The following is a 25,144-nucleotide window of genomic DNA, read 5'->3' as shown; positions in this document are numbered from 1 at the left end:
ATAGGAGATAAAATTTATTCATAAAAAAATGAATATGGTGACCTTCTAAATATGAATGATGAATGGTAAAATTCTTGCATTAAATGTACCTTTCAACATTTCACTCAAACCTTATCTTAATTCTTTTGTTCGCAAATTTACAATGATTGCTTTATTTAATTTTTCACATCGATTACTCTGATTCCAAAATAAATAGAAACAAAACATATTTACTCGATTTCTCTTCTAGATCTGCTGCGTTTTTCTTTTGTCTATTTCCTTCGGTGCAAGAACACTTTATTCTTCAAAATAATGTATTCTAGATGTCATTTATCTTCATGAACTAGATAATTTTTACACAATGATTCAACAGTAGGAAAAATCTACTTATCGAATATTCGTTCAATAAATATTTAATTGCTTTAAAACAACTCGTATATCAATGTTCATTTCATGCATCAAATTTATCGTATAATTATGAGCTTTTTGTCAATTTCTTTAATCACTATTTAAATAAGGAAATATAACGTAATTCCAACGAGAAAACACAATTTTTTAGAGCAATGCCACCAAAGAAATCTTAGAATATGCATATGCAGCATATAGGGCGTTCCGTAAAAATCCCCCCTGATTCATAATTTTAGAATTTTTATCAATATAAACAAGAAGTATTCACATTGGGGGTCCAAATTAATATTTAAAATGTATTATTTAGAAAAGCAAAAATGTTTTCGAAATTGGATGAATTACATAACAGGAAGGTGGACGTAATAAACAACAAGGCAGGTTTGATTGGGGGACGAAATGGGGAGGAGTTGAAAGACGAGTGTTAGAAACACCTTCAAGCTTAACCTCTAATCAAACCAGTCTTGATGCTTATTACGACGCCTTCCTGTTCAATAATTTCTCTGATTTCTGTGGTATTTTCGCTTGTTCTACGCTCAAATATCAATTTCCTATCCCTAATGTATATAAATTTTTTATTTTCATTTTTTAAAAGGATTCTATTCATACCAATTAAGAGTGGTCTTTAGGGAACATCCTACATAATTGCGTTAAAATGTTTTTTACACGCCGACAAATTTTTTTAGTGAAATCTTAATTTTATGACAGAGTCATTTGAAATAAATTTCCCATGGTATCAGGGAGTTTTAAAACTGTGTATTGCTTTACTAAACGAGCTAACAATAAGAGGCTAAACATAATTGTTTTTCCGTGCTGATTATTTTCATTCTTAAAGTCCTCCACGAATGAGATTTAGCTCTAATACTTGTTCAGTAGTTTTAGTAGTTTTCGTTCAAAAATACAAGGTAACGAAAGCATACGTATTGCGTCAAATCAGGGGATCAATTGATAATTGACTGTGATAAAACAAAATTAAATCATGCTAAAATGAGTTCCATTATTTATGTAAACATGAAGTATTATTTGAATAGACATATAATTAAATAAATATATAATGACGCAAAGTTGACGAGGAAATTATATCGAAAATAGAATATCATTATGAACTATGTATTATATTTTAGAAACATTTTAGTAATAAATAATTGAAAAATTAAATTGGCTGTAAAAATTAAAGAGAAAACTATGAATATTTTGCATCATGTAAAGACATTTTTTTTAGCATTACGTGCAGGAGTAGTTTAATAATTAAAATATTTGTGGATTAGTTCCAACAAAAAGAATAATAATCAGACCTATAGAGGATCAATATTTTTTTTCATACATAATACATTTATGACTATTATGGCAAATTTAAAGAGGAATAAAACTACAACACAAACGTGTACTTTTGTTATTTTTGAAAGATTTAGAGCTTTCACGTTGAAATTAGAACTTTCATCGACTTTTGGCCCGTTTCGTTTGCTTTGTACAAGCTCTGTAAAATACTGAGATTGTTCCTTAGGACCTGCGTTCGTGAACGTGCAAAATGCTACGTGTAACGTGTAGGAGCTAAATATCTTTTCCATTTCAGTGCTTCAATATGGTCAACTATCACCCCATAATCTGTTCGCTTCAAATTAGGGGCAAAATTATTATTAAAATAAATATATTATAATTACTATGTTGTAGCATGCGAGGTAAATTTATTTTTGTAGCGAAAATATTGCGCCCTCTTATGGTAGGGTTTCATTCAATGTGTATACCAAAAGCCGAAGTAATGAAATGAAACTTCTCAGGACTTAGTTCACCTTCTTGGAGAGCGGGTGGCCAAATACCTTATTTACCTGAAAATGCTGATTTCAACAGAAAGTTAATGTTTTTTTTTCTGTTTTGTTTAGAAAGTGGGATTACAATTCCATAATTTATTTGTTGTTAAAATGCAATATTTACTGTTGTTAAATTGCAGTATGGAGCATTATTAGAAATGATCACTTCTCATGCTGTTGGAGGTTTGTAAAGATACATTTTTTTAAATTTTTTTCAATTGATACCATTTACTGATTACAAATATCTAACTAACGTTTGCTAGATATTTGAGTTCCACAGTTGACTGATCGCAAGACACGATTCCCAGTGGCACACCGGAGTCAAGCGTCGCTGGCTGTGGTCAGTGTGGTGAAGACTTTGATCAGGCTACAAAAGGACCGAGGATGTGCGGTATCGGTCATCGCTAAACTGTTTTACCATAAAGTGCTCGACATCGCACGTAGATCGTTGGTCCAACAAAGCATATCTAATGCGACATAAATAAACTACAACTGCTAGATAACTACAATAAATAAACTACAACTACAACTGCTAGATATTTGATAAATACTGTATTATGTTGTATTGTATATTTGATATTAGGTAGGTACTTTACTTTATTTACGTCGCACTAGATCTGCAAAATGGCGACGATCGGGGAAGCATCCCTGTGGATGATCCGAAGACATGTCATCGCAATTTTGATACTCTGCAGAGGGTATGCCCCCCCCCTCTTTGGTAGCCCGACGACAAGCGCACGAGGTCAAGCACTTTTGATAGAACAGTTTAACGAGAACCGATACCGCTGACCCTCTGTCGTTACGCAGGCTGATCAAAGTGGTCATCCACCCGCTTACTGACCGCAACCAGAGATACTTGACTTCGGTGTTCTACTGGGAACCATGTCTTTACTGCTGGACTATATTTGATATTAATATTTCAATTTTGGAATTAAAAACCCGTAATTGATGCCATAATTGAGTAACAACTCCTAAAAGTGGTCTTCTAGTCAAAAATCACATTTTACAAAATAAAAACTTGCGTAGCTTTTTATTATGTAAGTATTTTAAATTATCTATCATGTTTTAATCTAAAGAATTTACGTCATTTTAACAATGATGTTTAACACACGATGTTTAACACAAATGCTCCGGGAAAATACCAAGAATCAAAATTTTCAAAGGAATAATTCTTTCTTTCTCTCATTCAAAAATCATCATCTTTAATTTGATGATTTTGAGGCATGACAAGAAACAAATATTTTTAAGATTAAAAGTCAAAAGATAAGATTATATTTTTGTAACTCGGTCAATGCACTAAGTGCAAATGCACTAGATTTTCACACAATCGTAACTGAGTGCATTTGAACTTGCTATGTTTACGGTCGGTGGATATCAACAAAAGTTGAGTAATGCATTAAGATAAAACGCTGGGTACAAAAGAACTCAAAACTAGACATTACAAAGCAGAGAGAATTGATAACTAAAATTTAAGAAGCGAAAGTTAGAGAAGATACGTTATCAAGTCGTTTATTTAAAAAAATATGGAAAAAATAAAACGCTTACAAAATTTTTAATTATATTTATGAGATCTGTAGTTATCATGGAACGTGGTCTTCTCAAATTTATGGCGCAATAATACGCAATTCGAAAAAGATAACTTCTTTTGCTTGTATCTGTTGGAATTAGAAAAAAAAAAAAAAAAACAATTATTGAATTTCGCGAAACGCTTTAGTACGGAAAAATTGCCTATTATAATAATAAAAACGCAATAAATTTTTTTAAATCGGTTCATATTTTCCGTTCACGTAATTTTTCACTTCGTTCATTATTTTAGATCAAAACCACCGAGGGTACTTAGGTACTTTATTTAAGTCGCACTAGAGCTGCACAAATGGGCTATTGGCGACGATCTGGGAGACATCCCTAACCATGATCCGAAGACATGAAATCACAATTTTGTGAGGCAACTTCCTCAATTTAGACATAGATCTGAAAGGATAGGAAATTTCTCCAGATGGAGATGCAACGTAAGCAGTACCCATGATACAGGACTTTCGATTCCACAGATTTTACGAGCACGTATATCGCATGTACTCTGTGGGTCTTAGTGGAGTCAATGATCGAACCTGGTTCCTTCTGACCGGAATCCGATTCTCGAACCACTGGGCTACTAAGGCCCAAAACAACCATGGGAAGATGATTGCACGGCAAGTCCGCATACTATATGGTGGGGTATTTATATTATATTTGCAGCTATATGCAAAGATTATTCATGGGGTAATTATCTTTTGGTTTACTGTTTACTACATTTTTAAGGTTCCTTTTGTATATTTACTTTTTTATATCTACTACACATCTTAACTCTGAGTTTTTAGAGAATGAGGTATAACATAACATCCTTAAGTGTTACTAGGATATATTCATCTGTAGCTTCATGTTCGCATATTTAAATCAAAGCTATAAGTTTGATACATTTTCCCACAGATTGGGAATGATAGAGAAATTTTGGTATTTATATCTAATGCGAATATCAATTTCACTGTAAGTGATATTGAGACACAAGAATTCCAATTAAGGATTTAGGAGCTTTGGTGGCTCAGGGGATAGAGTGTTCACCTTCCAATGAGATGAACCGGGTTTGAATCCCAGCGATGGCTGGTCGATTCAAATTTTGCACCCGGCTCGCACCGACCATAGTGCTGACGTAAATTATCCTCAGTTGTAGATGGATCATGGATTAGAGTCCCTTTGCCTTCAGCCTAACCTCGGGAGGTTTTTGTGCTTTTCCACTTCATGTAACGCAAATGCGGATTAGTTCCATCAAAACATCCTCCACGAAGGCAAATTTCTCCCAATACTTGAGCCAGGAGTTCCCTTATCTTGAAAGATTTGCAAAGAGATTTGCAAGACAAACCATTAAGTTGCCAACGATTGATTTAAAATTGTGGTAGAGCCGTGGTGGTTCAGGGGATAGAGCGCTCGTCTTCCAATGAGGTGAACCAGGTTCGAATCCTAGCGATGGCCGATCGATACGAATTCCGTACCCTGCTCGCACCGACCACAGTGCTGACATAAAAATAACCTCAGTGGTAGACTGATATGGGTTGGAGTCCCCTTGCCGTCGAGCTAACCGTGGGATGAGTTCGTGGTTTTCTTCGCCATGTAACGCAAATGCCGATTAGTTCCATCAACACATCCTCCACGAAAGCATATTTTTCCCAATACTTGATCCAGAAGTTGCCTTGTCTTCTGGATAAGGTTCAAAATTACAAGGCTACGGAGTTGAACCCAAAATTGGGTCAACTGTTCAACGATGGTTAGAAAATTAACGATTTCAAAGTAATCTGAAGATTGAAAGTTCATCTTCGATAATAGGACATTCTTTTTCTTGGTTTGTCTTGCTTTTAAGATCCTTCTAATAAACAATCTAAGGACTTGGTTGTCAACAATTAGAAATGAGATAAAGGATCGTCAAATCTTCTGGGCAATACCTCTGAGTGATTGCATTTAAAATATATAGCAGTTATTGTTCGTTGACACGAATTCGTTGAGAAAAGAATAAATTTCGTTCTACCGAAAATAAAATAAATTTTAACTTCAGATTAGTTTGATGATGGAATTTTGGTAGGGTGTATTCTCCCCCAATGCTGCGAGACTTAAGTGAAGATGGTATTAAATCGCTCATCAATTCTGGCACCAAGCACATTAGAAAAATACCCCTGTCACTCCAAAGCTGTGGAAAGGTGTGTTAAACTGAGGTTTTGAATAAAATATGTGAACAGGAAGATAGAGATGAGTATATAACCAACTAACACTGAGATCTAGATCAGTTAATAAGTTTCTCCAAAGACTCTAAATATGGAGTAGATATAATAAGGAACCTTACAATGTACTAAGCCGAGGAATACTACTCTATTGAAAATATTTGTTACTAGTAGTAAATATAATACAATAAACACATAAAAAAAATTGAATGATTAGTTGGGTAGGGTGTAAGTAGAACTTGACGTGCAACCATCTGAACGTGATGTGTTCCAGCCCTTATGAAAATTTTAGGTATATTTGAGGTTGTTTTGAGGTATATTTGAGGTTGCTGAGAAAACAACCATAAAAATTATACCTCATAGAGATTGTAATTGAGGTGCACGGGGTTGTTTTTGCTCATTTTGAGGTTGTTTAAAATTCACTTCAAATCAACCAGACTGATGAGGTAATTTCAAAGTAGTATACAGGTTGTTTTTCTGGCACTTGTAAGAAAAAAGGTATTTATGAGGTAAAAAAATTTACTTCATTTCAACTAAAAAGGGTGAGGTATTTATTGAGATGTATGAAGTCATTTAGTTTATACCTAAGCTTATTTTGAGGTTGTTTAAAATACACTTCATATTAACTTGTTCTCTTCCCAGAGTTCCGTGCGAGCAGGCGATTGGCGTGTGTGTCTATGCGAAATTCGTTAAATGTGTTTGGCATTTAATTATTCAGTTTTGTCAAATATGCTTCAAATTTCAAACTTAAATTTTATTATTTTTGTTTTAAAGACGCATCCTGATCTTAAATAATTAAAGTTGGAGGATATTCTTAGAGGTTATTGTTGTAGGCTTAGTAATAAGAGAGAAATATTTCTCGTCACTGTTTAGGGTAACGCTACTGGTGAACCGTTACAGTTTTACCACCTACCCCTAGTTTTACCACCTGGGGATAATTACAGCTTTAGTCCTCTCTCCATCGTTCTTGTCGGAGTCTAGTGGCTGATAGGGGTTGTTAGGTTTGGTGAGCTATCGCTTACATTTCTCGCCTTGGTGATAATTATTTAACACCAAAGCACTGTCCCACCACATGGTAGCGTTTATCACAGCTCTATCTCTGATGATTTCGCCAACCAACTAAATAAGGAAATAAGATATTCGTTAGAGCTCTCGCTTGAAATCTTGCGAATAAAAATAAGTAAAAGTTTTACTTATTTGAAATGTGATGGCTACGCTATCAGTATTAATGATGCGAGATTACAAGCTATCTTCAAGGAATATAGCTTTAATATTTTTTAGAAAATAAATATAAGTAAATAAATAATGCTTTTGAGCAGATTCATTCATTTATATATTTATTTATTAATGAAAAATATTATNGGGAATGATATGTTCGATGACGAAATTCGATAAAATCGCCAAATGTCCGATGTGAGTTTTGGCGAAATTCACGACGAGCCAAGAACAAAATTTATGTTAACCTTTCTTGTTGTAAAAATCCTTCTTAAGTTCTTGGCTACTTACAAATAAGCCAAGCAAAATTTGAAAGTAACCCCTATTAAACCCCTCCAGTTGACTATTACTCTTGTCAAGTCTTCTATTCACACTTACCCCTTCGTTATCCTCCCTCTGATTTCGCCTTGGGGGGTTTGGGGCAGATCGCTAGTGGAATCTTCGCAATTTACCCATGTTAATTATTTACTAAGCAGATTGTTATTACTTATTAGAATATTAAGCCGAATTAAACAAAACTCGATTTTAAGTTTATATGACAATTTGCTTCAAGGTTATGAGCATTTTTATGCAGCTGCTTATGGGTCACTACTAAAAAGATTATATTTAAATAAATGATTGCAGCAACTTACAATTAGTTTAATTCTGCTCCTTATTATAAGTTACATAAGAAATATTTTACTCAACCTATTTTAAAAGCATTATTTCAAATCGTTCTCTCTTAGACATTTTCCTCTCATAAAATTGCTCACAACTTTAAAACAAATGCTCCTAGGAGCTTGTGAATAATTTTATTCAATTGGATAAAAAAATTCATAAAAATTGGTGCGCAACTTTAAAATTTTATGTTATTAAACGATTGTTGATTCTTGATTACATTGATTAAAATAATTTTTTCAGAAACTCTATATCTCAATAACGGAAGTCCTTTTCAGAATCAGCGTCAAAAATTTATTTAAAAAACTACTAGTTTTATGAAATCTGACAAAAAGTTTAAAATTATAGACTCGTCTTATTGAGTTTATGTAAAGATTAGTAAGAAAAAAAATCTAATTATCAAACTTACAAGTACCTTATGAAATTCCATTATCAAACTTACAAGTACCATTATGAATGGTTCAATTATGGGAAAATAAAAAAGTGTTAAAACTTCCTAGTAAGATTGGAATTATATATTTGAATTTTTGTAAAGGTTGTTAATGGTTGTACCTTCTTCGGTGTATTTTATTTTGTGGCTGTGGGACTTGTCACACTTGTAAACGCTTTTACTTACGAGGATTGAATAGAAATGATAGAAGTGGAATGCTATGCATCTGAAAAGAAAATTAATTTCGTCCAGTTAATTTCAATCATGAAAAACAAAAAAACAATTTATAATACAATCGGACTTCTACTTAAGAAACTTCCATTTTGCGAATTTCCCAATTTTGAGATTTTTTTCGAGGAACCAAGAACATTTTGGAAATTTCTTCGCAAAATAACTTCCAAATAGCGAAGTGAATTTTCTATTTAATGAACTTTGCTTTGAGATCCACTTTCCCTATTTCCTAAAATATTTCAGAACATTTCAAACTTGTTAACGCATTTTATGGGTGAAATGACCTTGAATTGATTTTCGAAACCACGTAACTTTTAGAAAAAGCTGTAAAATCCCTTTTCCTTTTTGTTTGCATTTCAAACGAAAAACTCAGACAAAACGGATTTTATAGTAGCAATTAACTTAAGGACGCATGTGGCAATGTATGCTTAAAATTACTTTTATAATAAATGCAGCTATAATTTTATACATAAATATAGCTTTTTTCAGTTGAAAATGTATGTAGCAATTATTTAAACAAGTTATTTAACTTTTTTTAGCCAGAATTCTAGGGGCTAAGCAAAAATATTGAATTATCTTGAATTTCAAATTAAAAAAGTTCGTACTACCAACGTTAGACTTCATAAATCTCCCTTATCTACAAGAAATTTCCTGAATTCACTAGAAATCTAGGTTCTAGTTCAAACCCTAAAATAAAGCACATGACAAAACACAACCCACATCCTGCAGAATATTTTCATTTATTTTTATAAGTGACGCTTGCAAGTAACCTTTTTAAATAAAAAGCACTAGGACTGAAGTGTTCATTGATTACAAACATAAGTAACGAGATTGAAAACTAACGAGGAGTTAGGGAAATTCACTTAAGGAGGCAATGTTAGTAGTGTATTTTAGAAGTGTTTACCCTTTAAGGTGAGGTAAACCTTTAAAACTGAAAATAATAGCAAGCCAACTTTGATAATGAAGTATTTAAAAAGTCAAGCATACTTTATGCATAATACGAAAGGAAAGAAAGAACACCCTGAATAACTTTTGATATGTTCGAATTTTCACGTACTAGGACTTAATGGTTCACGCGGGTGACCTTAAATATACCAATTAATTCAGGGACCGATCAAGACAAATTCAGACCCACCAAATTTTTCGGGCCCTTTACAAGATATTTTAAAATTAAATTAAAGTCCTAACAATGAAAAAGAATCTATTGAACTGCATGATTCAAGAGAAACATTCTAAGAAATTTTGAAAGCAGACAATTGAAGATTATTTTTCTGAGATAAAGTTTACGTATCTATAAATTAAAGCAAAATATAAAACAACAAAACAATGTTATATCAAAATAAAAATAGTTTGGCTGCCACAAACAATTGAAATCAGTGATTTTTGATGAAAGTCACTGATTTTTATTTAATACTGTTTGTTGTAACAATGTTTTTTATTTAATACTTAAACCAATACAAAGCTAGCCCACCTTTCATTAGACTTTTTACTACTTATTGAGGTTCTTCAGAAATTGTGGGCCTTAGGTCCATGTCTATTGGGCCTAGGCGATAATCAGGCCTTGAATTAATTTGTACAGATATTTTAAGTTATGAAATGATACATAAAAACGTATTTTCTCTGAATAAACATGCCTTTTTTAGACGGATTTGGAGTCCTTACTTTCAAAATAAAGGGGGTAACCGAAATCTGGTCCTAATAATTTTGTCAGGAGAGCGGTCCAAAGTTTGGATCCATAATATTATTTTTTCTTTTTGAGTATTTTGCTATATCTCTCGAACTTTTTAAGCGAATTCAAAACTTTCAGCGCACAATTATGAAATTCGTTCATCGAAAGATAATGTCATGCAAGAAATAATTTTTAATAATTGTTTCCTATATTTAATAAAAGTCGAAAAATTCTTGAATTGTGGGGTACACAGTTTTTTTACATCCTTAAAAGGAAATGCAATTTTTGCAAAAGAATATGCAAATTTTTTAAAACTCAAATTACCGAATTTGTGCGAAATCGGTCGAATAGTAACTGAAAAATCGAATTTTAATTACACTTTTTTAAAATTCGATTTCTCAGGAACTATTCGACCGATTTCGCTCAAATTTTGCATTCTATCCCCTATATTTTGAGAGTAAGGGATCCAAATTTGTCAAAAAATGTTTATTCAGAAAAAGTTAAATTTTTGCGCCAGATGTTGTAACTTAAAATATCGTCTCCACTAATTAATTAGCATATTTTTTTCTCACTTAAATAATGTTCATCTGGCAAACGGCGCAGTGGTCAAGTGGCAGGGAATCTGCTTGATCACAAGAAGCTTGGATTTCAAATCGTTTAGTGATCAATTTTATCGTATTATTTTTTTTTATCCTTATGAATTTTCTTCTTTTTTGTAAATAGTTCCAATAAAGAATGCAATAAATAAAGTAAAATTATAAACTATTAGAAATTTCCTGACACTTATAATACAGTAATTTAATCTTTTAATAAAATAATAATGGTTAAAAAATATTTTTAGATTTTGCTTGCAATAGTTAGATTCTTGTTAAGTAATTTCATTATTTATTTATTTTATGAACAATTGCAATTATCTTAAAAAATTAAAAAAAATTTTTTGGCACAGTTAATAAAAGATTGTTAACATGCGCTACGTATATGAAGTAGATGCGTTGCAAAACATACATCATTAACATTTAGAAAGATTTCTCAAGCTTCTTATTCATTATTATCGAAATATAAGACAAAATTTTATTTTAAAAATTTGAATTATTATTAAAACTTACATGCTCCCTCTTTTTTTCTTTTGAATTTTGAGACTAATTATTTTCAATTTAAATTTTATTGGCTAGATTTCAACAGAATTGAAAAAAGTTAAAAATTTTTACGTTTGAAAAGTAAACGTATTTCTAAAAGATTTATAACAATTATGACGATAAAATTTTTTTTTAACTGCTTCAGACTGGAGAAATAACACCCTATAATTTTAAAGTTAGTTTTTTCCTTAAGGAATGTCAAGCTTGCTATCCACTAATGCTAAAACTTGAGACAAAATTTGCCGTCTATTTCTATAAAATGTTAAAAATAGTTTGAAATTTCTCACAATTTATAAAAAAATGCTCCAAAATAATTTTCAAAACAAAGAGTTCAGTTCATTTTTGAAAGATAGACCATTCCAGAACAATGCTACTTCTAGAAAGGGTAATACACTGTGATTTGTGATTCTGACGCCAAAGGATATGCATAGGGAAAGAAGGCTAGCTCTCGTAGGCAGAATGTAAACCAGTCCCCCCCCAAGGCAAGGAATATACATAGAGGTAGAAGGCTAGCTTTTGTAGGCATAATGTAAACCAGTCCCCCAAGGCAAGGTATATACAGAGGTAGAAGGCTAGCTTCCGTAGGCATAATGTAAACCAGTCCCCTAAGGTTTGGTGTGGTCCCCGATATAAAGGAAAAACAATATTTAGAGGCGCAGCAGCTAAGGTCCGTGAAATGGGTTTCCACCCTCCTCTCCTCCCAACCACTACTGGGTTAGGGAGAAGAAAATTTTTCTCTTTTTATTGATCTGTCCTACATTCTTACACTATTCACGATCGCTACGCTCGAATACGCCAGGGAACCGGTCATCCCCAAGGGGAGATGACCGGTTCCCTGTCTTTCCCCTCACCTCCTCGTTTGTATAAAAATGTACTACGATATTTTCCCCTTTCTAAATATTTTTCGTATTTAACTGTCAAAATTATTTTTAAAAATTTCTACGACGCTTTTTTTAAAACTATACTCAATATAGTTTTCTGTTCTATATAGTTTCCCAATTTAGAAGTTTTTAATCTATTTGAAAATAAAGACAGAAACTAACTTACTTCCTTCTATGACTCTCCACGCGTTACTGGTGAAAGCATGCAAAGTGTAGACATAGGTAGAGGGTTCTGCTCTACACCACATGTAGTCCATTCCGATCGACAATTGATAAATGGTGCTGAATTGTTAATAAAGATATTCCTTTGAGAAACCATTTATATCATCCATGTTGATTAAATCTAACACATTTTGACTTAGAAAGGATAAAATGGCGGTTGGCTGAGAGACAGCATACGCAACCATACATGTAAAGTTCTCCAACAACCGTTTCACAGGTGACGTACCTCCAGACAGTCATTTTGCTTCTGATGCGCATACGCTGGATCTTAGTACATATGCTGCTCGTCATGTAAGTTATTTTTCTGGCATAGCATACCGAATCAAGCAGTTCCCTGCGTTAGTTAACCATTCTAAGAGCTGGACTTTCCCTTTCTATATTCTTGGCTGAGGCGCGTACACACAACTCGTCGCATAGTTAACCTATCATCTTTTTTCCCATTTCATCTTTATTTAGATGAAATTGAATATTACCTAACGCATGCGTTAAAGGTCCTCGGATACGAAAATTTACAATATAATCAATGCGTCAGGATTTCAATAAAAATATTAAAAAGAAAGAGAATTTTAAACCTTTACTTGGAAAGTTTAAAAAATAAGGTATTTTTTTAATTCACTTTCCAATTCTCAGATTTGAACTTACATTTTCTCATAAAACTTGATGTATTAAATTATTTCTTTTGTTATTGTTGTTTAGCAATAATGAACATCATAAATACTGTTTTTAGGCTATAATCCAAAAGATTAAAAAATAAAAACCACTGTAAGACCCTGGAAGGTTTATGTGTTTAAAATTTATGATGTAAGGCACCTAAAAAGGAAATTTTTATTGTTAAATAATGAAAATCAGTACTTAGAATAAAATTTATTTCCATTTCAAATATACAATCAATTCTAACAGTGTTTGCAAAATAAATAATACAATTACATGGTACAAATGTAAAGATTAAGCAAAGTCTTGCATTACTAAGATATTTAAGTTGTCAAAAGCCAAATAAAAAGCATTTATATATTATAAATGTACAAAAGTAAAGATTTGGGCGGGTTATCGGTATTACACCTTTAGGAAGAGAGATGTTTGCATATTTTTCCTGATAAAGAAACTATCAAGTATATATAAATAGTAGTTAGAAAACAAATATTTATGTAATAGTTTCAAATTATCAGAAACAAATGGAAAGAACATTGTATTTATGATTATGTAGAGAAAGCAATTAAAATACAATCTGGGAAAGTTTATTTGCTCTAAATTTATTAAACATATTCCGTAACAAAATTCAAGTCAAGGAAAGCGTAACACAAATTAGGTGATTACAAATTACTACATTTATAATAAAATTTATGTTGCTTCAAAGAAACTTTATTCTAATGAAACAGAATTTAAATTTATAGTCATTAAAATAATGAAGCAATTTTTATTAAAAAGAAAAATAAGTGAGCGGCAACAACTTTACTTTATTATGTTTTGGAAGTAAGGGACTGGATTAGAGAAAACTATGAAGGTAATTTTTTTTTAAACAAAAATATATCAATATATTAATGAATAATGCATTCTATAAATATTATCTTGAATAGGATTTGAGTTTCAATGCTAATGCTGTGAAGAAAACATTTCCTGATGATTCCGTAGAGGGTTAGTTTGAAATTGTTACCAGAAGCTAAACTTGTTGTATTGATACTATTAGCAGACATTTTTTTTATTTCCAGTCTTTAATTTTAAAAGTTTGATAATGAGAGTATTTAGGGGAAATGTTTTGAGAAAAATGTGTGAATTGATATTATGGATAACATTTTGAGCAAAAATGAGTATAATTTATCAACTAACATACCTCAGATACTTTAAATTCTACGAATGTACAAAATTAAGTTTTAAAAAAATCAATAAATTATATCTTATGTACATAAACTGCAAAACCGAAACTCAATTCGAAACTGATAATGAGAAAATGAGGCCCACTAAAAGTGCAAAGTTAATTTATTTGCACAATCAGTAATTGCATGAGTGCTAATATAAATATATAATCTTTATATAAACACAATTTAAAGCTGTTTTCCTCCACATTGGGTAAAAATTAGCTAATACTATAGATCATAAATAAATGTTTGATTGATGAAAATATGAATTTTAAGCTGCTTTGTTAAAATGAGGACTAGATTTAAGCTTTTGTTACATGAAAGATATTTTTAAATAGTGTGCTCCAAGTAAAACACATTTCTACAAAGATATTATGCAGTGCATTAGTAATGATTTAAGTATGATAAAGCATTTGAAACAAAATTACAAGTAAATTATTTTTCTAGTAATACACAAATTGAATTTTGATAGTTGCAATGTAAACAAATGATTGAGAACATCCATCATACACGATTTACAGGATTTAATACATTCACACTTCTTAAGTATATATATTATGCAATACAATGTGGTGTACAACATCAAAACAAATGCTGAAAATGTAATTGCAGTTGCCTGTCGGAAGTTTGATATAACAAGGTTATAATAAAATAACAAATGTAGCAGCGTTGAAAACGTGTACTTTTTAGAATGCTATGCCATAAATTAGCTCAACATTTATCATGGCCTAATGCTATTGCTTTGTAATGATATACCGCAATTCCTATTCAAAAGATGTCACACAACTTATGTGCGCTCTGAGTTTACATTTTACATTGTGACTTATATTGCTATAGTTAACAAATCAAGAAATTGCCTTTTTAAGATAATAATCAAGATGCAAATGCATATTCTTAAGAATTCAGGTGAATAAATATGTTTTTAATGTTTAGTAATAAAACACATATGCAGACTTTATGGTTTTGACTGAGTTTATTTTTGACACAAATAACACCTACTAAAATTATCAAAGCACACATTAAAAGAAACTTTCTCTAAATACAAATCTCTTTTAGAATGTATAGAACCTACTCTTAACTTCTGAGTATTTGTACACCTAGCAAATCAGTAGTAACATTCTGAGATGTAAAAAAAGTTTCTTTCTCATAAAAAAAAAGTTATATGCAAATCTAATAATTATATATTAATATGAGAGTCTCCCAATATATATATATTTTCTTAATAAATTAGTAAGTTAAAATTATATTAGAAAACTAGATTAAAACAAGAAGGAATAATTTAAGAATAATTTCTGAAAAATATAAATACAAAATCTATCAAGCCATATCTTCTTAAACTAATCCAATAGCATATATTTTTTATAATGGTCATATCAGCAATCAGTAACAAATTTATAAAATAAGGCAATTTTGTCTGAAGAATCCTTTTTTGTGCTTTTTTACTATAAATTTATGTTTTTAATTTTTGTGAATACTTTCATAAATATTAATGATATCAAATAAAATTACAAAACTAAAGTAATCATAGAGCACAAAATATAAATAAATTGTACAGAACAATACATTTAAGTACCCAATTTGTAAAAATCTCTACATTTTTTTATTATTTATTTTTGAAGAAAACATATAAATTCATAATACTATTGAGAAGTTTGAAATTCTAACTAAATGGCTGATTTTGTACTTAGAAGACATTCAGGTATGACAATTTTTTTTGCATAAATTCTTTTAACTATTCACAAGTTCTCTTTAGCTATCCTTTTACTGCAGAAGTGACCTTTTTTTGACAGAAACTGTTCTAAAAATTAAAAAAATTGAAAAGCAATTCAACATGGCAGTGTTTCACAGAATTTACTATTATTCAAACAATTTCAAGCATGTAAATTTTTTATTCATGATCATTAGAAAATCAAACTGAACAAAATTGTTGAAAGCACCACAAAGCATACATAAATACACACATAGCTCACAAGCACACAGACATATATACATATGTATAATAATTTTTACATATAAAAGTTTTTGAGACATAACAAATAATTTAATAACAGATGAGTAATGAGGTCTTCTGTACATTTTTTTTATATATACACTGTAAAATAAAAATTTGACTAAAATATACAATCATGATGGTGATAAATAATGATAGTGAAGTGTTTTTAATAATTCATTAAGAATAGTGATATATGAACCTTAAAAAATTAAACCAAGTTTTGATATCGTAACTTTAAATGCAAATATAAGGCCCCAGCCTTAAAAATAAAATTTAGCACAAGTACATATTAAAACATTAATAAATAAATTATTGTCTTAAACTGCATTGTTACACTTTATATTTTATTTATGATAAAAAAATATTTGCAAGCTAGTTTTGAAACTAACATTTTTACAATGTAATAAATATTGAATGATTAAATAATTTCTTACAAGTAGGGACATTCTTTCAACAGTGGCAGATTTTCAGCAACATATTTATCAATTTTTTAACCATTTAAATACAGCTCTAAATGGAAAAGATTGAACATAAACTATTTAATAGACTATTTGTGACTTCAAAGAAAAATTGAAATATCATAAAACAATTAACAACCTAAGCAAAATAGATAGCTGCCAGTCTTATTTTGCAAATTAGAATAGTTGCAGTTGAAAATTGCAAAATGTAGGGCTAAATTCCAATATTCTTCTGCAATAACTAGATGAAAAAGAACAAAACTGCATGTATGAAACAGGGAGATTAAAATTAATCATGCCTGATAAAGTATTCATAACTAAACTAATCTAATTAATATTGACTACAATGCTTTAATATTCCATACAAAATTTTGCTTGAAAGAGCCATATTAAACATTCAGACAAATGCTAGTTTCAATGCATGTACAGTGTAGACTATTCAAAGTCTCACTTCGATTGTTAATGAATGAAGTGAAAATGATGATGCAGTAATCACAGATGTAGAGGTATCACTAGATAATGCTGGCAGGCAGTTTATCGAAAACTTCAGTAGACTTTTTAGATAAGCTACCTCGTCTGCGAGGAAGGGTAGACGTCGTTGGAGGATTCAAGTCGGGACAACCACTATGAATTAATAAATCGTGGACTTCTTGATATCCCCCATTTTTTGCATATGTAGCAGCAGTTTTGCCATCTGAATCCACAGTCTTCACATTAGCATTATTCTGAAATTATGAAAATAAAAATTTTAAATCCATGAAACACTTACCAATATTAAATTAACTCTTGAGTAATAAAATGGATTTGCTAACAGATATTGTTTAATTATACTGAGATTTAAAATAACAAGTAATATTAACGTTGATTACAAATGATTTTTTAAAATAACTTCTTATTTATGGTAGAATAACTTCTTATTTATGGTTTATTACTTAGAATGTAAGAATTTGTTACTTAAAACTATATTTAATAAAAGTTGCAATGAATTCAGACAAAAATTAATAGTGATGAATTGTTTTTACACTGAATTGTCAGAGACAAAATTACATGGAACACTCAGAAATTATGCAAAAACATTATATTCTAAGCACATTGGATATTTTAGGAAAGGTCACTTCAAGCATTTGAACTCGCTAGCAAATTACAGAATCCTAGATAAAAGTACTGTATGTTGCAAACAGTTTAAGTGTATCTAGTGGTACAAAATAAAACTGATAAAAAGTTTTATATTTAAGTAGCAGTAAACCATTAGTATGCGAATATTTCATAAAAGTGTCCAAATTCTTAGGAATTTTTTAAAAAAGTTAACAAAAATAAATAAATAAAATGAAGCTAAAAAAATTTACATACCCATATCAGTAGCTGAGTTATTGGCAAGTTACCCAAAGCTGCTGCTAGATGGATAGCAGTTCTCTGGTCTCTAGGACCAACTACAGTATTCACATGCTCTGGAGAAGATGAATGAGCAAGAACCAGAGCTACTCCTTTGATATCACTTTTACACACAGAATCAATAAGTTGCTAATTATAAGAAATACATATTAGTTGAATCTTTAAAAGGGGGTACTCATTTTTATTAATGAAAATTAAAAATACAAATTGCAAGATATCTATTGGGTAGATAAACCTTCCCATACTCTCATATAGAATTGTTTTTACTTTAGTAGATGTCAACCATATTGCTATTCCTTATCTTAATATCAATACCTAATTTGTTAGAAATATCATGTTTTTTAACTTTAAACATTTTCTTTAACACATTATAAAATAATGGTGAATAGGTAAAAATCTTAAAATGTATTTATTGATCATCAATCAAATTGAATTAAACATGAATTCACAACTTTGTTGTTATCTTTTAATTTTTTTTCCTTATCCCAGGAGTGGTAAATGAAAATGCAGTTTAATTATACATTTTCAGCAGAAAAATTCATGTTAGGTGAAAATCTCTCGGTTGGGATTAAAATTTTGATGAGGGTGCAACTTTTTTTAGATTTCTCTAAGTATTTACATGACAGGAATAAATTCTAGTCATTTTTTTAATTGTTTTTTGTAAAATAAATGTTTATATAAATAAATAAATACACTTACAACTACAAGTAGTTAAAACCTTTTCTTTTAAAATAATTTAGCTTGTATAATGAGCATTGATTTGCTGAACGAATAAATAAATAAAGTGGTGCAATTAAAATTAATGACTTTTAAGGATAAAATATTTTGAATGAAATTTTTTTTATCTGTTTAATAACTAAAATACTTAGTAAAAAAAAAGGGTAGCTTAAAAAATGTCAAAAAGAATATCACAAAAATTAGCTCCTACTTAAAAGTCTTAAAATTTTATTCTAAAAGTTTCAAAGGTTTTTCATCATTTTGTAGACAGATATGAAATCTGCAAAAATCATTAAAAAAAAAATCATGGTAATTGGCTAATCTGTAAAACTATCACTAGTTGAACATAAATTATGTATAAATACAAACAATGTACTACCTGGCCTAGAGGAGTTGTTGTCGAGACAGGTGCTAAGAATTCTTTGAATTCATATTTAGCTCGTATCCATCGCTCTTTTTCTTCCCTATAAAAAGTAAAATACTATTAAATAACAATATAAAGCAACAAAAATTTTGTTTCTAGTGTCTCCTATTATTTTTATCTCACTAAAAATGAAATTATTTTTTTCCTTTAGAGAGCTGCAAATACCTCTGCAAAGCAGTGCTCCAGCATGGTGAATTTATGTTGTTCAAAAACAAATTTCAAAATTTTCAGATTGAAGAAATATTTTGATTTATTTTGATAATAGGATATATTGATTTATTTTGATAATTGATTCATTGCAATACCATTCAGTATCAAGAATTTTAGATAATATTATACAAAAAAGTTCATATCAACTATTAAATTTTACAGAAAATTAAATAATTCCATCTTTTATATTTTTTGTAAACAATTTTAACCACAACCTTTTTTTAAAGCTAACATCAATATTGAGAATTCTTTCACTGGAAAAATTAAAGCTTAAATTCTCAGTTCAAATACCATGAAAAATAAATATAATGTTTTAATAACACACTGGCATTACACAATTTCAAATAGTAAAAAAATATTCTCGAAAACTTTAAGAAACTAAGTATCCAATTAAGTCTTAGATAGTTCCAAGAGGAAAAAAATATGTGAAGCAATTTCATCAAATGTTTAAGTAAAAAAAAAATTCTTTTCTTTTCAATATAAAACAAAATAATATTTAAAATCCAAAAATGACAAAAAAAAATATTCTTTAGAAAAATTGATAATAATAAATGAAGAGCTTTAAAAATTTGTTCAAATGTCTGGATGCAAAATTAAAAAAACAAAACAAGCATGTTTACCTGCTGGAATTAGGGGTTGGCTTGGCTCTGCCTTTGGTATTTCCTTCCCATATGTTGTTAGCTGATATATTGCCAAGAGCCATCATGACACTAACATGCTCAGGCCTTAAAAAAAAAGATTTAGTTTTTATACATTTGTACATATATTTTAGACGAAACATGCATTCAAAAAGTCATTCTTTTGTAAGTTAAATGAAATTGTTTGGGGGAAAATAAGATATAAAAAATAATTAATTTTGAATGGCAAAATTAAACAGTGTTAAGAGAAAATTTGTTCTAATAAATATCATAAAATAAATGTATAAACCTTTTTGATTTTCACACGAATATATTTTTGGCACTCGGATTACAAAAAAAAATTTTTTTTGTTCATAGATAAAAAAGCAAAGTTGTCAAAAAATTTTTCAATAAAAATTTTTTAAAATTTGTTTCCGAGTATGCCGAGTACATGTATTTAATAGTATGGATTCAATAATCATGTATTGAATAGTATGGAATTTCAAGAAAATAAATATTTAACTGATTTTACTCATAGAATAATTCATTTACAATAATAAGTTTGAAAAATCTGACTTAAAAAAATAGACCAGTACTATACACTTACTTTGATTTAGTTTATTTTCAATAAAACAATTTCGATGAAACTATGTAATAACTAATGATGGTAAATGTAACATCTAACAACCTTCAATCTTATCACCTTGCTTAGTGCGCAAAATAAAAAAAGAAAGAATATCCTGAATAGTTTTTGATCTAATGATTTTCACGTATCAGGACTCAATCTTAACCATCACTCCACACTTTTTAAAAGTGAAGAATAATTACTTATATATAGTTTTCAAGAAATGTAGGAAAAATACAGAAAAATCTGTTTTTTTTTGTTAACTGGATCTGGATTATTAAAGATTAATGCAATTCTTACTGGGTAGGCTGAGTACGGGGTACATGCTGGAAACCCAGTACAACCCTAATAAATATCTTATTTGACATAGGGATTTTACAATTCTGACTATACTCTAGGGAACTTTTTTATACATATAAATAACTTGACCAAATAAAAATGATTCATTATTTACACAATAAAAGAAGTTACTTACAACCACTCATCTAAATCCAATGATCTAACTCTTGATATATGAGAGCCTAAATTCCTGTGAATGCCAGAGCATTCAATGCACATTAGGGCTCCAATGTTTAAGCTCGCCCAGTCAGGATCTAACAATTAATAAAATATTTACACCATATAGTCATCAGTTCCTTTCAAGCAAAATAAATTTAAATATTATATTGATAAATTTAACAATAAAAAAATATAAATAGCTATTAAAATTCATATAGCTAGGAAAATTTAAACTACTGTTTGAATGCATGAGACAGAAAATATCTAAAAAGGACTAAAGAATTATTCAATGATGAACATGAGCAAAAAAGTGGTTAAAAGGTCATTGGAATATAAAAGGGATTAACTAAAAAACTTTTTTCTTCAGATCACACAATTTGGTTGTTTTGTAATTGCAATTTTGTACCAAAATAAAAAGTTGCTCTCTTTAAGAAATTGATACAATAACTAGGATAATTCTATAGGTAAGTCACATTAAAGATGAACAAAATTGGAATTTTAAAAAAGCAAACATAAAAGGTCTAATATTACAAGCACAATTAAAATTTCTTGTATCATTTAAATATTTCAATAACTGAATTTTATAATTCGTTTGCTCCACATAAGTTAACAGTTCAGACTTAGATGGCAAAAAAAAAACGTAGCATATTCTGTTATGTACATATTTTGTATTAAACATTTATTGCCTTCGATTTTTTTTTAAAAACTGATTTTGACATTTCACTCCTCATAATTTATTTTTTAAATATTGCTTGATTAAATATAAAAATAGTTAATACATAGTGGGACCTTTATGTATGGCTCAAAATGACAAAACTGAAACATAAAATTTTTACCAGGCAAGTAATTTAACAACTAAACACATAAAAAATTGTCAAAAATTTAAATCGTTTTTAATAATTGCATAAATTGATCAGTTCAAAAGTACTTTGGAAACTTACATACATAACAAGTCAAATCAGTGAAATAAATTTATGTAATCATATATATGATTATATATATATATGATAGATAGTGATAGATAGAGTGATAGATAGTGACTTATTTAAAAACAGTGTTAATATCTTAATAACCTTAAAAATATACAAATTAAAGAAAAATTGATCTAGAAATTTTATTTGCTATAGAAATCAAATGTAACTTTAAATCACATTTTAATTAACTGCTATTAAAAAAACACATAATAAGCATTCATCAATTTTTCCTAACTAAAAATTTTTTTGCATGTTTAACTTTACCTACCATGACTTAAAATATTATATTAAAACAAAAATATTATGTGCTATCATGTAAAGTCAATACATATTTATTAATTTCAGTAATAATATTTTTAAATTGAAAAAATATTTTTAAATATGGTGTGAAGAGCTGAAGAAACGCTAACAACTGTTATTATAAAAGAGAGAGAGAAAGGGAAAAAAAAATAGCGAAAAACAACGAAGTTATTACTAAGATCTGAAACAATAATATCGTGTTAAATGTATCAATTTTGGAAAAATGTGTGGCACTGGACGAAAAATGACTAGTAACTGCAAAAAAAAAGCTCTATTAAGCACTTTAAAAGTGTGTATGAACACTTGTAGAAAGAGAAAATCCAATTCAGGGAGAAATGCACAAAATTTCATGTTTTGGCAGCTTCACACTAGATATAAAAAACGGAAGTTAAGAAAACATGATTAATAAAATCCTTACTGGATACAGTGTTTCTCTTTCTTGCGTTTCAAGAGGCATTCATTTGAAAGAGGAAGTTCTTTATTTTTCATCCCATATTCAATCCCCTTCTATCCCCCACCTATTTGGGAGAGTACTTTAGAAAAATTGATAATAATAAGTGANTCTTTATTTTTCATCCCATATTCAATCCCCTTCTATCCCCCACCTATTTGGGAGAGTAGTTCTTAACTAGCATGTGGGCCATAATATCACAGGTTCAATGAAGGGGAAAATGGGAAATCTTTCTTTGAAAAGGGGTCGAAATAGGAAAATTGAAACAAAAAAAAAGTGAGATAAGTGACCAAGCCTTAAAAATAGTAAATAAAAGTTAAAATTTTTTAAGATAGTGACATTAAGTGAGAAAAGTGACCAACACTGAGCTCTGTGTTTGCTTTCTTTAACATAAAAATTTAACTTATTAAATATTAAATTTGCCATAAAAGAATAACTGAAGATTCAAATTTTAAATTCCCTGTTAGGGAGTATTTGGTACGCCATAAGTTTGTATACTAAAATATTTCATTAGAACATATTGCAATCTAGCAAAACAGTTGACTCTGTATTAAAAGCAAGCATATTTTTAAATTTCCTTCATTTATGTAAATAAATTAGTGCAACTTAAGGTAAACATACTAAAATCTATTATATAGGAGAAAATAATTATCGTTTGCAATCTTCAAAGATGTTAAATTATGAAGTCTTTTGAAAAAATTGAGAATCTATTTCACTAATGTTTATTTGTTTAGGGGCTGTGGCAACTGGACGAATGGGATTTGAAGAACCCTGGATAATTTATACATACATTTATAGAGAGTTAAAAAATGTAGTTCATATTGCAAATACTTTATAAAATATTATATTTTGAAAATTCATTACGATCTAAAATGAAAAATCATAAACAAATACAGTGAAACCTTCTGTTATGGACACTCCCGTAAAACGGTTGCCTCTCAATATGGACATATTTTTAATTCCCCGTGAATCTTCTATGAATAAAGCATAAGTACATTCTCCACAAAGCTGACACTCCCTTAACCGGACAGTCATTTTTGCCCTGAATCGTTATTTTCTATCTCTTCAAACCAAACATTACTTTCTCTAAATTTGAAAAAAAAAAAAATTCTGCTTTAAATTGCATGAAATTTTTTGCCTTATCCATAACTAAAAATATTGTTAAGCTATTTCACTACTGAAGAATCAATCTTTCTCCTGTCACCTTGCCTTATTTTTGCAAAGAAAGGTGAGAAAATGATACTGGTCTTGTGAAATAATTCAAACAGGGGCATCTTTTGCTCCTTTCATCTGGACAACACAGGCTATGAGACCCCTCAATTTGAAATGATGTCTTAAATGCTCTCAATGCTTCTTCCCCACTGAAAATTTCTTTCATTTTCTTATCAATTTGAAGATTATATTTTACACAATTGGGGTAAAAAAGAGAACAGAAATATAACCTTTGAGTTGTTCATATAAATAAAGCATTCATTCAGACACTTGATACATGATCAATTGTGAATAATCAACTCCACAGGTCCTTATGCCTTACAGGTATGCATTGCTTTTTTTTCTATGTATTGTGGGAGGTTTACTTTCAAAGAGGTATTAACGATGTTTCCTATCAAGTGATAGGTTAGTGTTAGGGGGTGTAAACCTAATAATTGAAACCGACAGAGGACTGAAATTTCCTATTCGGTATCATATGACTAACTTGAATATCTGTCTAACTTATAGGAAAATTATATTTATTTATCTGTAGCTACATCTAGAATTATGTATTTATATCAAACTTTTTCATCTATTCTTTTTTGCATAGAAAAAATATTTTTTAAACTTTAAATAAATATCCTTGTAGATAGTTACTGTAGATTGTTTAATTATTTCTAAATTTTTGAAAATATTCTAAAAAAAATTTAGATGTTAAACGTTGTTATTAGGGTACCCTTCCCGTAAACGGACAACTCTCATAAACAGACAATTTTTTCGGTCCCCAGAATGTCCGCCTAATAGAGTTCTCACTGTATATAAAACTAAAATAAAATTTCAGAAACTGCATAGATCTAAAGAATAATGAAGAATTTACAAATAAAAAGACATACTTGGGGCATCACAGTCAACACAATGGGAATTTCCTGGAATGGAATTCTTTATTGATTGAATTAATGTCTGGTCGACTGAAGACGTGGTTCGTCCAGACTAAAAAATAAAAGCATATTTAATTGTCACCTGAACAGTGAAAAATTGAATATAAAAAAAAAATTTATTTCA

At 29.6% G+C, this 25,144-nt stretch overlaps 2 protein-coding genes across 9 annotated transcripts in view; both read right to left on the bottom strand.

Annotated features, from left to right (window-relative positions):
* The window catches only part of LOC107448378 (steroidogenic acute regulatory protein, mitochondrial), a 46,260-nt gene extending 33,919 nt beyond the window's left edge, over positions 1 to 12,341 (bottom strand). Inside the window, exon 1 of the mRNA XM_071187856.1 lies at positions 12,324 to 12,341. The gene's annotated coding sequence lies outside the window, so the exon portion shown is untranslated. The remainder of the gene's footprint in view (positions 1 to 12,323) is intronic.
* A 3,639-nt stretch (positions 12,342 to 15,980) lies between these two features.
* The window catches only part of LOC107448368 (Centaurin gamma 1A), a 108,165-nt gene continuing 99,001 nt past the window's right edge, over positions 15,981 to 25,144 (bottom strand). For all 8 annotated transcript variants that reach the window (XM_016063529.3, XM_043045784.2, XM_016063530.3 and 5 more), the window contains 6 exons: positions 24,976 to 25,072; positions 21,144 to 21,261; positions 20,047 to 20,151; positions 19,172 to 19,256; positions 18,034 to 18,204; positions 15,981 to 17,408 (listed from right to left, as the gene is read on the bottom strand). In XM_016063529.3, coding sequence (XP_015919015.1) covers positions 17,196 to 17,408; positions 18,034 to 18,204; positions 19,172 to 19,256; positions 20,047 to 20,151; positions 21,144 to 21,261; positions 24,976 to 25,072 — 789 coding nt within the window. In that variant the 3' untranslated portion in view covers positions 15,981 to 17,195. The remainder of the gene's footprint in view (positions 17,409 to 18,033; positions 18,205 to 19,171; positions 19,257 to 20,046; positions 20,152 to 21,143; positions 21,262 to 24,975; positions 25,073 to 25,144) is intronic.

The sequence above is a fragment of the Parasteatoda tepidariorum genome, chromosome X1 (genome assembly GCF_043381705.1).
Source record: "Parasteatoda tepidariorum isolate YZ-2023 chromosome X1, CAS_Ptep_4.0, whole genome shotgun sequence".
NCBI classification, from domain to species: Eukaryota; Metazoa; Arthropoda; class Arachnida; order Araneae; family Theridiidae; genus Parasteatoda; species Parasteatoda tepidariorum.
The sequence above is the reverse complement of the archived record's forward strand: the minus strand, read 5'-3'. Positions and strand labels throughout refer to the sequence as shown.